This window comes from Myotis yumanensis, unplaced genomic scaffold, assembly GCF_028538775.1.
Source record: "Myotis yumanensis isolate MYYU_CA2020_CCGP unplaced genomic scaffold, mMyoYum1.0.hap1 SCAF_6, whole genome shotgun sequence".
Lineage (NCBI taxonomy): Eukaryota > Metazoa > Chordata > Mammalia > Chiroptera > Vespertilionidae > Myotis > Myotis yumanensis.
Window position 1 is genome coordinate 96,303,071 of NW_027223757.1, and position 11,667 is coordinate 96,314,737.

At 60.9% G+C, this 11,667-nt stretch overlaps 3 protein-coding genes across 3 annotated transcripts; 2 read left to right on the plus strand and 1 right to left on the minus strand.

Moving 5' to 3' along the window:
• The first annotated feature begins 452 nt into the window (after positions 1-452).
• PBX2 (PBX homeobox 2) lies at positions 453-5,210 on the plus strand. Its single transcript, XM_070418853.1, has 9 exons — positions 453-701; positions 1,505-1,578; positions 1,765-2,012; positions 2,105-2,295; positions 2,411-2,546; positions 2,650-2,803; positions 3,153-3,241; positions 3,352-3,438; positions 3,542-5,210. The coding sequence occupies exons 1-9, from the start codon at positions 481-483 to the stop codon at positions 3,632-3,634; spliced, it is 1,293 nt and encodes a 430-aa protein (XP_070274954.1). The 5' UTR covers positions 453-480; the 3' UTR covers positions 3,635-5,210.
• A 403-nt stretch (positions 5,211-5,613) lies between these two features.
• AGER (advanced glycosylation end-product specific receptor) lies at positions 5,614-8,394 on the plus strand. Its single transcript, XM_070418852.1, has 11 exons — positions 5,614-5,754; positions 5,903-6,009; positions 6,103-6,295; positions 6,437-6,501; positions 6,610-6,697; positions 6,784-6,978; positions 7,053-7,186; positions 7,372-7,513; positions 7,769-7,795; positions 7,906-8,032; positions 8,140-8,394. The coding sequence occupies exons 1-11, from the start codon at positions 5,703-5,705 to the stop codon at positions 8,234-8,236; spliced, it is 1,227 nt and encodes a 408-aa protein (XP_070274953.1). The 5' UTR covers positions 5,614-5,702; the 3' UTR covers positions 8,237-8,394.
• A 171-nt stretch (positions 8,395-8,565) lies between these two features.
• On the minus strand, positions 8,566-10,910 carry RNF5 (ring finger protein 5). The gene is made up of 6 exons (XM_070419457.1): positions 10,687-10,910; positions 9,828-9,846; positions 9,621-9,733; positions 9,465-9,519; positions 9,273-9,390; positions 8,566-9,155 (listed from the first exon to the last, which is right to left on the minus strand). The coding sequence occupies exons 1-6, from the start codon at positions 10,824-10,826 to the stop codon at positions 9,058-9,060; spliced, it is 543 nt and encodes a 180-aa protein (XP_070275558.1). The 5' UTR covers positions 10,827-10,910; the 3' UTR covers positions 8,566-9,057.
• Positions 10,911-11,667: the final 757 nt, after the last annotated feature.

Consider the following 11,667-nt stretch of genomic DNA (forward strand, 5'->3'; position numbering starts at 1 on the left):
GCCAGAGTCCACGCCCCGGACCGGCCCCGCACCCGCGTCCCCTCCTCCCGCTCTCCCCCCCCTCCCCCGCCTCCCTCCCCCCTTCCCTCCTCCCCTCCTCCCGCCTCCCTCCCCTCCTCCCCGCCGAGCCGTCCGCGTCTCCGCCCCCGGCTCCTCCCGCGCCCCGCCCTCCCGCTCCCTCCCCTCCCCCCGCTCCCTCGCCCTCCTCCCTCCTCCCTCTCGCTCACACACACCCCCGCCTGGGCCTCCTCTCTCTCCGGCTCCATTTTCTCCGCCGCCGGGGGCCGGGGTCTCCTGTGGGGGGCCCAGCCGGTACCCCAGGTCTCCCTTCAGAGCCGGGGTGAACCCCCGGGGGAGCCAGGAGACGGGGAGACGGGCGGGGGTCGGGGCGGAGGGAGCAGCGGCCCCGGCGAGTTTGGGGGGAAGTAACCCGGCGGGGGAGGGGCGGGACGGGGAGGGGGCCTCTGGGCCCCCCCCACTATGGACGAGCGGCTGCTGGGGCCGCCCCCTCCAGGCGGGGGCCGGGGGGGCCTGGGGCTGGTGGGTGCGGAGCCTGGGGGCCCTGGCGAGCCTCCCGGTGGCGGAGACCCCGGAGGGGGTGGCGGGGGGGTCCCGGGAGGCCGCGGGAAGCAGGACATCGGGGACATTCTGCAGCAGATAATGACCATCACGGACCAGAGCCTGGACGAGGCCCAGGCCAAGTGAGTGCCCCCGCCCCCCACCCCACAGACCGGCAGAAGCCCATTCACAGCTCGGTCTCCGAACCCCCCAACTCCAGGATCCCACAGCTCTCTCCTCCCTGCTCCCGGAACCCCCAGATAAGTGACTCCTCTCACACCTTTCTTCACCCCCAGGCCCTGAAACCTTAAGGAGGGGAACCCCAGGTGGCCTCACCCCCTCTCCTAACCCCCTGACCCACCCTTCCCTCTCCAGAGCCCCCTCTGGCTCCTCCCCTGACGCTCCACTCAGTGCCCCCTCCCCTGCAGACCTGGGGGCCTCCACACCCCTCCCCAGAGTTCCTGCCTCTCCTCTGGGCCAGGGCCCAGCCCCCCTGTGTCCTCAGCCCCCTCCACCCCTGCTCAGCCCAGGACCCTCCACACACATCTCTGCCGATCCCTCCACTTTAGCTCGGCACCCCTAACCCCTCTCTGGCACCTCAAACTCTGACTCTTCTCCCCAGTCTCCATCTCTTTTTCTGAAATCGACCTAGTCACCTTCGTATCTGCAGTTACCCCCAAACTCCCCCTCTGCACCCTTCTAGACCGTCTCCCACAGCCCCCAGCTGCCCATGGGGCCTTCAGCCTGCTGCCCCTACCTTCCCTGGGTGGCAGGTGCCAAGCAGCTTCCCCACGTCCCCATTGTGGGAGCTGATCTCGCCCCATGAACCCCACCCCTTTCCACCCCCAGCCCCTTTCTACCCGCCTCCTTGTTCCCAGGCTCCCTCTCACCTCATGGTCCCCCTGCACGTTCCTGTAGCTAAACTTTTCTCTCTTGTTCCCCCAAGGAAACACGCCCTGAACTGCCACCGGATGAAGCCAGCGCTCTTTAGCGTCCTGTGTGAGATCAAGGAGAAGACCGGTACGCAGGGATCCGTTCCCCAGACGCTCAGGCCAAGAGTTAGACAGCGTGGAGCCCTGCGGAGAGTGGGGGTCAGAGAGGTGTCCAGGGGGTACTGGGGAGGGAACCAAAGAAACTCAGGTCTCAGGAGGGCAGAGGACTGGGTGTGGGGGTCCCCGGGTCCCTAAGTCCACTCGCCCGCGCTAGGCCTCAGCATCCGAAGCTCCCAGGAGGAGGAGCCCGTGGACCCCCAGCTTATGCGCTTGGACAACATGCTTCTGGCAGAAGGTGTGGCTGGGCCTGAGAAAGGGGGGGGCTCGGCGGCGGCAGCTGCAGCCGCAGCAGCTTCCGGGGGCGGCGTGTCCCCTGACAACTCCATCGAACACTCGGACTATCGCAGCAAGCTCGCCCAGATCCGCCACATCTACCACTCGGAGCTGGAGAAGTATGAGCAGGTGAGGCAAGGAGGCTGGAGTGGGTGGCGGGGCTTCCTTAGGGGGGACCCCAAGGCCAAAGGGCTCCTCACAGCCCACCGGCCCCCCCGCAGGCATGCAACGAGTTCACGACCCACGTCATGAACCTGCTGAGGGAGCAGAGCCGCACGCGGCCCGTGGCACCCAAGGAGATGGAGCGCATGGTGAGCATCATCCACCGCAAGTTCAGCGCCATCCAGATGCAGCTCAAGCAGAGCACCTGCGAGGCCGTCATGATCCTGCGCTCCCGGTTCCTGGACGCCAGGTGGGGCCCAGGCTGCCCGCCCCGGGCTCCTTCCCGTCCCCCAAGCCCCAGGAGCCTGCAGCATAGAGACCCTGCTGGCCCGGCAGTCCTCACCGCCCTTCTCCCTTCTCTGTAGACGGAAACGCCGCAACTTCAGCAAACAGGCCACCGAGGTCCTAAATGAGTATTTCTATTCCCACCTGAGTAACCCGTATCCCAGTGAGGAGGCTAAGGAGGAGCTCGCCAAGAAGTGTGGCATCACCGTCTCTCAGGTACCCGGAGGAGTTTCAGCAGGAAGCGCCGGCCCTGTGGACTGAGGGTCATACGGAGGGAAAGGTCTCCAGCTGACCCTCCTTTCTGCCCAACACCCCCCAGGTCTCCAACTGGTTTGGCAACAAGCGGATTCGCTATAAGAAAAACATCGGGAAGTTTCAAGAGGAGGCAAACATCTATGCCGTCAAGACCGCCGTGTCTGTCACCCAGGGGGGCCACAGCCGAACCAGCTCCCCGACACCCCCTTCCTCCGCAGGTGGAGCCCTCGGCCAGCCTGGCTGGCTGCTTTGCACACTTCCTGCTTTTGTTCCCACTTCCTATCTAGGCAGGATCATAGGGGGGCGGCTTCTGGGGGTAACAGAGACCAAGCTGAGATGGGGTGGGGATGTCAGGGACACAGGCCACTCCAGCCGAGTTACGTCTTGCCTCTCTTCCAGCCAGTGGCCGGGAGGCTGGGAGCTGGCCCTTGATGCTGCTGTTGCCGTGTGGAGTGTGCGCACAGCGGCACCCCCCACAGGGCTAGTTCCGAGGGCTTTTGGGAAACGGTGGTGTGTCTGTCTGCCACACAGACTTTTCGTCCCTAATTCCTTCTCTGCTCCCGCAAGGCTCTGGCGGCTCTTTCAACCTCTCAGGATCCGGAGACATGTTTCTGGGGATGCCCGGGCTCAACGGAGACTCGTACCCTGCCTCCCAGGTCAGATGCCCCTCTCCGAGCAGGTTCCCCACACTCGGTTCCCCCTTCAGCACGCCAGTGGTTCCTTCTGAGGCGTCTCACTGTCTGTCATGCCTGCCTTTGTGCCGTAGGTGGAGTCACTCCGACACTCCATGGGCCCCGGGGGCTACGGAGATAGCCTCGGGGGAGGCCAGATGTACAGCCCCCGGGAAATGAGGGTGAGCGGACCCCTGCAGCCCCCCACCTCCCCAGCACCAGTGCCTTCCCGGCAGCACTGCCCCCACTAGGTTCAGAGCCTCACCCCAACTGTCTTCTTTCCAGGCGAACGGCGGCTGGCAGGAGGCTGTGACCCCGTCCTCAGTGACATCCCCAACAGAGGGGCCAGGGAGCGTTCATTCCGACACTTCCAACTGATCTCACCCCTCAGGCCACAGGGTGGGGGCTCAGAGGTGACTCTTGACGAGAGGACAAAGGCATCCAGAGGACAAGCCCCAGACACAGGAGAAGCACAAGATGGAGAAGGGCAAATGGGGTCGCCCTACCCCAGCCGACTCAGTGCTGGGGTTGCTGACTACATGGAACGGAGAAGGGGGTCCCCTAAGGGGAAGGTGGGGTCTGTCTCCCCTTTTTTCCCTTCTTTTCAAGCCTTTTCTCCCCATTTCTTACACAGAAACACACCCAGAATCCTATCTTTCAGATCCTCTCTCTCTCTCTCTCTCTCTCTCTCTCTCTCTCTCTCTCTCTCTCTCACTCTCACTCATAGATACATACACGACTATTCTGTTTCTCTCTCTCATGGACACATATATGACTATTCTGTTTCTCTCTCTCTCTCTCTGGGTTCACCCATTCTCCCTCCCCCACCCCTTATCTGCTCTGGGATCTGTGGAGACGCCAGCCTTGCCCTACCTACCAGAGATGCCAAAAATGGGGACACAACTTCTGGACAGATGACCTGGCCACGCCCCAGGCCTCCACCCCTCCCCCTCCAGACGGCTTTATTACCTCATATGCAGCTCATCTTAAACCAATAGAATTGCTCGGTGAACGAGAGTGTCTGACTCAGATATCTACCTCGGAGGGAGTTTCTGCTACTTTAGGGAATTGGGAATTGTTAACTGGGTTTGGGGTTTGAACCTTCTTTTTTAGGGAAGAAAAAATCCCTGGGATCCATCTGTATTTTGGGGGTGTTTTGTTGTTGTTGGTTCTTCATTTTTAATTGAGTTTGGGGAAGTAGATGTTTTTATATGTTGATTTCTTTTTATCTTAATTACTGGCTTTCCCATATTAGGGGTGATAGTGAAAGGGGTGCCAGCAGAACCGGTGCAGAGGCCCGGCTGGCTCCTGTCCACAGAAGTACATTAGCAGGGCGCCAGGCCCGTCCCCCAGATCACTTAGGTCCCCTCCTCTGCTTTAAAACCCCGGGAGTTCTCTGCCGCGGAGGCAGCTCCTGCTGCCCGCGGTGGGGAGGCAGCTGGGCGCTTGCTTGGTGGCCTGTTCTCCCTCCTCTCTCACCCCTTGGAGGCAGTGCCACCTTCCCCTGTGACATGTCTTTTTTTTTTTTTAACTCTGCAGGTTGGAGGGGAGAAGGGGGAAGGGTTATTGTGAAATAAGAATGGGTTGGGGTGCTTGTGTGTATGTATCTCCCTCAGTTTCCCCAGAAATGAGGTATCTTTGTTCTCAGTCCAAAATCATGAGGGTAGGGAGAGGACAGAGGCTGCAAAAAGCCAGGTACAGAGGGAAGTCAAGTCACTGCTGCCCCATATGTGGCCCTGAACCCCTCCAACATCGCCAGGATTTCACAGACTGTCGTCACCGTGGAAGCCCTCCCGTCAGAGACCCAGCAGGACTGTGGGCAGGTTGGGACTGCTGGCGGGGGCGGGAGGCACCGGCACGGGTTTGGGCAGTTCTCTCCTCACTTGTAAACTTATAGTTTCACAGGAAATAAAAAAAAAAAAGCAGTTTTAAATAAAGAAATTTTTCCCCTGGGTTTAGTTGAGAATTATTTTCAAAATCAAAAACCCCAGGACGAAAATACTTTTCTCTTCATAAAAGCCCAAAAGGATTTTCCCTGAGTCTACCCGCCTTGCCCTCACCACCCAGGCCCCATGTTTCAGCCGGGCCTCTGCCATGGGAGACAGCCTGGCCTGAACCCTTTGGCCTGGCAACCTTGTGTCCGAAGATGGGCTCCGGTGGCCCACCAGGTAGCCCTCGGCAGACTGATGGTCAGGTTGGGGGTCCGAGGGCCTGAGAGGCCCTAGAAGATGCACTCCCCACCCCCACAAGTGTGGCAGTGCCAGGGGTGGGGTGATCACTGTTTCTAGTATCTGAAGGACTCTTATCCGAGAGTCATGAATTCCTAGCATTCCCTGTGCCAGGACAGGACCGGGAGATGGGGGCAGGGGAGAGGGTACAAGCCCCACCTAGGGCAGTGGCCACAGTAGCAAGAGGCAGACAGCCAGGAGCCTGGACAGGAGGCAGGATGGCGGCAGGGGCAACGGCTGGAGCCTGGGTGCTGGTCCTCGGTCTGTGGGGTGAGCCACTGCCCCCACCTGTGGAAGGCACTCGGCCCCTCCCAGGTCTTCCCTGGACCCTCACGCTCCTCCAGTTCCCTTGCCCACCCTGTGCCAGTCTCACCAGCCCGCCTCCCTCCAGCCCCTCCACCTTGCTGCCCTCTCCCAGGGACAGTGGCAGGCTGTCAGAACGTCACAGCCCCGATCGGGAAGCCGCTGGTGCTCAACTGTAAGGGTGCTCCCAGGAAACCACCCCAGCAGCTGGAATGGAAACTGGTAAGTGGGGCTCCGGGCACAGCCTCCACAGCTCCAGCCTCAGGATCCTTTCCCAAAGGGCGTGCGTGACTCGGGCCTCTCCTCTGTCCCCAGCACACAGGCAGGACAGAAGCCTGGAAGGTCCTGTCTCCCCAGGGGAGCCCCTGGGATAGCGTGGCTCGAGTCCTCCCCAATGGCTCCCTCCTCCTGCCGGCTGTGGGGATCCCGGATGAGGGGACTTTCCGCTGCCGGGCCATGAGCCGGAAAGGAAAGGAGATCAAGTCCAACTACCAAGTCCGAGTCTACCGTAAGGGCTCCAGGGCCTTCCCCAAGGCCCACCCCTCGTTTAAGGAAGAGCCTTCACCCCCAGCCCTCGACTCCTTGGCTGGCCCTGGTGGTGGGAGAGTCTTCAAAGCCCCAGCTTTTGATTGGAGTTTTCCCTCCTCAGAGATCCCTGGGAAGCCAGAAATTGTCGATCCCGCCTCGGAACTCAAGGCTGGTGTCCCCAATAAGGTAGTGGAAGAAAGGGGAGCAGAGTGGTCCTGAGAATGGGACGGGTAGCCGGGGACGTGTGCGTGGCGTCTCTTACTTTCAAAGCTGATGAGGTCACTCTTTCCCCAGGTGGGGACATGTGTGTCTGAGGGGGGCTACCCTGCAGGGACTCTTAGCTGGCACTTAGACGGGAAGCCCCTGATACCTGATGGCAAAGGTGAGTCCCAAGCTTCCCCTCCCAGCTGCCTTTTCCTGATCCCTCCCTCACACGCCCTGGGACACCTGCCTCTCCCTCCACCTTAGGCGTGTCTGTGAAGGAAGAGACCAGGAGACACCCTGAGACAGGGCTTTTCACACTCCAGTCAGAGCTGACGGTGACCCCAGCGCAGGGGGGAGCGCCCCACCCCGCCTTCTCCTGTAGCTTCAGCCCCGGCCGTCCCCGGCGCAGAGCCCTGCACACAGCACCCATCCAGCTCAGTGTCCAGGGCGAGCCCAGAGGTGGGTGAGTACCTTCTGACAGTATGGCCACCGGGCTGCACAGCGGAGTAACTCTCAGCCTCGTGCCTCCCCAGCCCCGGAGCCTGTGCCTCCAGAGGTCCGACTGGTGGTGGAGCCGGAAGGCGGAGCAGTGGCTCCTGGTGGTACCGTGACCCTGACCTGTGAAGCCTCCTCCCAGCCCCCTCCTCAAATCCACTGGGTCAAGGACGTGAGTGACCTGGGGAGGGGCTGGGAGGCAGAGACGTAACTGGCAACCGGGAGGGCACGGAGCGCGTGCAGAGGCTGGCAAGGAGCTGGGGAAGAAGACAGGGTATCTGAGGATGTGGACCGAGATAGGCTCGGAGATGTATGGACTTGGGTTGTAATAGCCTCCTGCCCCCCTCCCCCATCCAGGGCACCCCCCTGCCCCTTCCCCCCAGCCCAGTGCTGCTCCTCCCTGAGGTAGGGCCTCAGGATCAAGGAACCTACAGCTGTGTGGCCACCCACCCCAGCCATGGGCCCCAGGAGAGCCGCGCTGTCAGCATCAGCATCATCGGTGAGACCTCTCCCCACCCACACCCCAGGGGCCTGTGCAGGCTCCAGTTACCTACCCCATTCTGGCACTGTCCCCAAGAGCCACCACACTCCACCCTCAGTGCACCCACACCCAGGCCTCTGCTACGCCCCCAAACCCTACCAAGAGAGCAGCCCAGCCTGTCCCTTCCCAACTCTGAGCTAAAAAAAGGAAACACTCCCGGAGCCTTCCCAGCCTGACGCCTTCCTTTCTGACTTGCTCTGACTTTGTTTCCAGAAACAGGCGAGGAGGGGCCAACTGCAGGTGAGGGGCTGGAGCAGGTCAGAGGAGCAGACACACCCCAATGTGAGTGGGGGGACCATCAACAAGAAAGGAGGGTGGGGCTGGGCCCTCAACCTCCCCTTTCCCTACAGGCTCCGTGGGAGGGCCTGGGCTGGGAACTATAGCCCTGGCCCTGGGGATCCTGGGAGGCCTGGGGGCAGCCGCCCTGCTCATTGGGGCCATCGTGTGGCAAAGGCGCCGCCGCCAAGGAGAGGAGAGGTGAGTGGAGGAAGCTGGACACCTGGTCTTGTGCTTCCAGGCAGCCAGGAGAGGGGTGGGGGAAGTGCAGGGCCACGTGCAGAGCGCTCCCCACGCCTCCTCCCCAGGAAGGCCCCAGAAAACCAGGAGGAGGAGGAGGAGCGGGCAGAGCTCCATCAGTCCCAGGAGCCGGATGCAGCCGAGAGCAGTGCAGGAGGGCCTTGAGGAGCCCCTGGCCACCCCATCCCTTGGCTCCCTTTTCTTTTCCCTACCCTGTTTTGGCCCCAGACCATTTCTCCCTTGTATAACCTCTGCTCACCTCACCTAACTCCCTTTCACAACCTCCCACAAATAGCAATGAATAAACACCTGACATAACCTTCTCCCTTTGCTCTTGTGTGTGTGTGTGTGTGTGTGTGTGTGTGTGTGTGACACCCTCACTCCCTACAGCCCTGAGGACGTCCCCACACCACACCAACACCCACTCAAAGTGGGGGATGTTCCAGAAGGGGAGGAAGGGGAGGAAGGCCAAAGGTGGGCAGAGTTCCCATCAATACATCTCAACTTGTTTATTGAGTTTGTGATAAAAGAGTCAGTGAGAAGAAGGGAGCATTTAGTCAGAACCCACAGTAGGTACTGGGGAGAGAAAATTAAATTAAATCAAGGGAGTACTGGGGAGAGAAAATTAAATTAAATCAAGGGAGAAGTCAGGGAGAGTCAGAGGGAGCCTTGCCCACCTTTCAAAATCAAATCAAGAAATGGGGGGAACGCACAGGATGAGGAAAGAGAAACAGACCTTCTCTTCAGCCCCCTCCTCTCCCAGCGCTGGGAGGCGCTGCTGCGGAGTGAGTGCGAGTGCATGCGAGCGCCCTCAGAGGATGCGTCCTGTGGCCCTGTGCGCAGATGCACGCCTCCCACACCCGCCGGGAGAGTGGCCAGCAGAAGTGGAGGGGCTGGGGGGAGGGCCCAGGAGTGAGGAAGGGTCAGCAGGGACCCCCCAATACTGATTCTCTTCTGGCTGGAGGTGGGCAGAAAGGAGACATGGCTCAAATACTGAGCAGCCAGAAAAAGAAGAAAATGGCGAGAAACAGGAAGAGGGAGTCCTGCCAGCTGGAGGCCGGGTGACCCTGTCCCAGATCCACACCTGGAGGAGAAAGGAAAGCTGTGGCAGAAGCATCCACTCTGGGGCCAGGAGGGGCTTGAGGCGATTCGGGGGGCGGGGGGGGGGGCTCCCTGGCAGGGGCTGAGGGATGGCTCTTACCTGCACCCCGGCGGAATGGCTCGTGGGCATTGAAGACAGTGGTGAAAAATCCAAAGGGAAAAGCACCCACACCGAATGAGAAGTGAAAGGCCCCGGTATCGCCGAATGGCTGGAAGCCCTACGGAGGCAGAGAACGTCAGGGTGGGCTGCGCGAGGCCTTAGCAAGGACGGACACCATCAGACCAGACTCACCCCTCTGCTCTCGGGAGCTGGTCGCTGGCCCTGCGGGCGGGGTGGAGTTTTCAATCTGAGGAAGAAGAGAGGGCCATCACCAGGAAATGTCTCCACTTCCATACCCCCTCCCAGGGAGGAAGGCTCCCCCTTCCCTCAGCACCTCCTCTCTCTCACCTGGGGTCCTGGGGCTTCTGGCTCCCTCGCCCATAGAGGGGGACAACCTTTTCTCTGCTGATGCCAGCTTTACACACTGGGCACTCTTGCCGCTCTGGCCGTGTCTCCAGCCACTGGGGGGAAAAATGAAGTGGTTGCCAGTATACAGCAGGTCCTCCAGCTCCTCAGACCTCCCCAACTCCCTCTTCATCTCTTCCGAGTACGCACCTGATGAAGACAGGGCCAACTGGATGGGGGGAAAAAAAAGGTCAAACTAGCTACAGGAAAGGGAGACACAGACCCGACCTCAGGGTCCCCCCAACGCCCAATTCCCAGGTACCACCAGCTGTGTCTTTTCATATTGTCTGCCGCCTCCACCATGCCAGCCAACCTGGCCTTCCTGCTTTTCTAATCTCCCAACACAAAGTTCCATCCACCCTCAAAACGCTTAACCCTCCCCCCCAACACACACACACACACACGCTCATCCCTCCCGTCTCCTTTTGACTTAACTTTCAATTATTTCCAACCACCCCTTCCCAGGTCTCCTCCTTCAGTCCCACATCCATCACTCCCAAACCTAACCTCCTAACTAGCACCACCCGCCCCACTCCTTTTCCTCTCCTCCAGGCACATCAAGCCCCGATTGCCATAATCCTTCCACCTCTTACGGCCGTCCCTCCAGGTGCCCTTGTCCCCCGGGCACCCCGCCCCTGACAGAGCTCCCCCGAATGTGGTCCCACATTCCCCAGCTCCCCCCACTCAGCTAATGCCTCCCCTGTCCGCTGGGTCTAATGCGTCCCCGCCTGCGTGGCTAGGACCCCTCTCTCACCTAGGGTAAGGTGGCTCGGGTCGCCCCTATACAGATGGGCGCCGTCCACCCTCCCCCCGTTTCTCCGAAACACACCATCGCTCCAGCTCCCAACTCCTGTGCCTCCGGACCCTCCCACCCTCACACACCCGGAAGGACCGGGCTCACCCATGGGGCTGTGCCCTCCGATTACCCGTATGATGCGTGACCCCCCGCCCCCAGCCTCCCGCACACGGTGGTGAGCCCCACTCCTCTCGCCCGCTTCCCGGCTCTCACCAGTACAGGTGGCCACACATACTGATCACAGCCTCCCGAGCCGTCTCCAGACAGATGTTACATTCGAAGGTCGCGCCCGCCCCGCCCCGCTCGCAGTTTGGCCCTTCGGGGCCCCCATGCTCCTCCTCCGCTGCTGCCATGGCCCGTTCGGTGTCGCCCCCACGAACCCCGAAGTGCCCGCAAACACACAAATACAAGCCCCAACAAACAAGAAACCGCCTCCCGCTCACGATCGTTGGGGAGGCTTCAAGGTTTTTTAATCACGATTGGTCTGAGCGCCTGCCAATCACACAGGATGCACCATAAAGGATTGGTCCAGAGGCGGGGGAGGAAGAGGTTTGCGTGGCCCTGCCCTTGCACTATGACTATTGGCTCTCGCAGTCGCCGTCGCCGTCGCGGGCGTGCTCTGTCATTCGCCCGTCGCCGGGCCAGGGAAGCTTTATTCGTCTGGGCAGCTGCCAGTCATATCCCAAGGCCAGAAGCAATTGGTTCGGGACTGCCCTTGCTTTCCTTTACTTCCTCTTTCACAGAAGGTCCGGATTCCTATTGGGCTTTGGAGCGTATGACTCAAAAGCAATTGACTGGCTGGACTCGACAGACTGGTGGTTAGGCAGTGCGCGTGCGCAGCAGGCGGCGGGAAGGGGTGGACCAATCCCGTGAGCGCTGAGCTTCCTCTGGGCCCACCCTGCACCTCTAGCTCGTCGTCATGGTGACTGCTCTACAATTGGCTGGGTTCGGGTTCAAAGGATTCGGCTCAGCCTCCTCCGAGTCCTCGGGTTGTGGCATCTCTCGCCCGATTGGCCCGTTTCCTGAGCTCCTAATTGGCCGAGATCGGAAGAGACGGCGAAGAGCTGGGGGAAAAAGGGCAAAACTAGGGTCGCAGGGTTCAAAATGGCTCCGGCCTCCTTCGGTGACGTAGGGAGCAAAACTTGGGGCCGCCCCTCCCTCTTGGTGAAGGATGGGGAACTGGCCTTAGCCCGA

What these genes read in the sequence shown, in the direction of transcription:
- PBX2 (XM_070418853.1), top strand. Translation starts at nt 481, where the DNA reads ATGGACGAGCGGCTGCTGGGGCCGCCCCCTCCAGGCGGGGGCCGGGGG. An exon ending in GTGGCATCACCGTCTCTCAG is followed by an intron (nt 2,547 to 2,649) that starts GTACCCGGAGGA and finishes AACACCCCCCAG; the next exon opens with GTCTCCAACTGGTTTGGCAA. An exon ending in ACTCGTACCCTGCCTCCCAG is followed by an intron (nt 3,242 to 3,351) that starts GTCAGATGCCCC and finishes TTTGTGCCGTAG; the next exon opens with GTGGAGTCACTCCGACACTC.
- AGER (XM_070418852.1), top strand. Translation starts at nt 5,703, where the DNA reads ATGGCGGCAGGGGCAACGGCTGGAGCCTGGGTGCTGGTCCTCGGTCTG. An exon ending in TGTCAGCATCAGCATCATCG is followed by an intron (nt 7,514 to 7,768) that starts GTGAGACCTCTC and finishes CTTTGTTTCCAG; the next exon opens with AAACAGGCGAGGAGGGGCCA. An exon ending in CGCCGCCAAGGAGAGGAGAG is followed by an intron (nt 8,033 to 8,139) that starts GTGAGTGGAGGA and finishes CCTCCTCCCCAG; the next exon opens with GAAGGCCCCAGAAAACCAGG.
- RNF5 (XM_070419457.1), bottom strand. Translation starts at nt 10,826, where the DNA reads ATGGCAGCAGCGGAGGAGGAGCATGGGGGCCCCGAAGGGCCAAACTGC. An exon ending in CAGAAGCCCCAGGACCCCAG is followed by an intron (nt 9,520 to 9,620) that starts GTGAGAGAGAGG and finishes CTTCTTCCTCAG; the next exon opens with ATTGAAAACTCCACCCCGCC. An exon ending in CAGCTCCCGAGAGCAGAGGG is followed by an intron (nt 9,391 to 9,464) that starts GTGAGTCTGGTC and finishes CTGCCTCCGTAG; the next exon opens with GGCTTCCAGCCATTCGGCGA.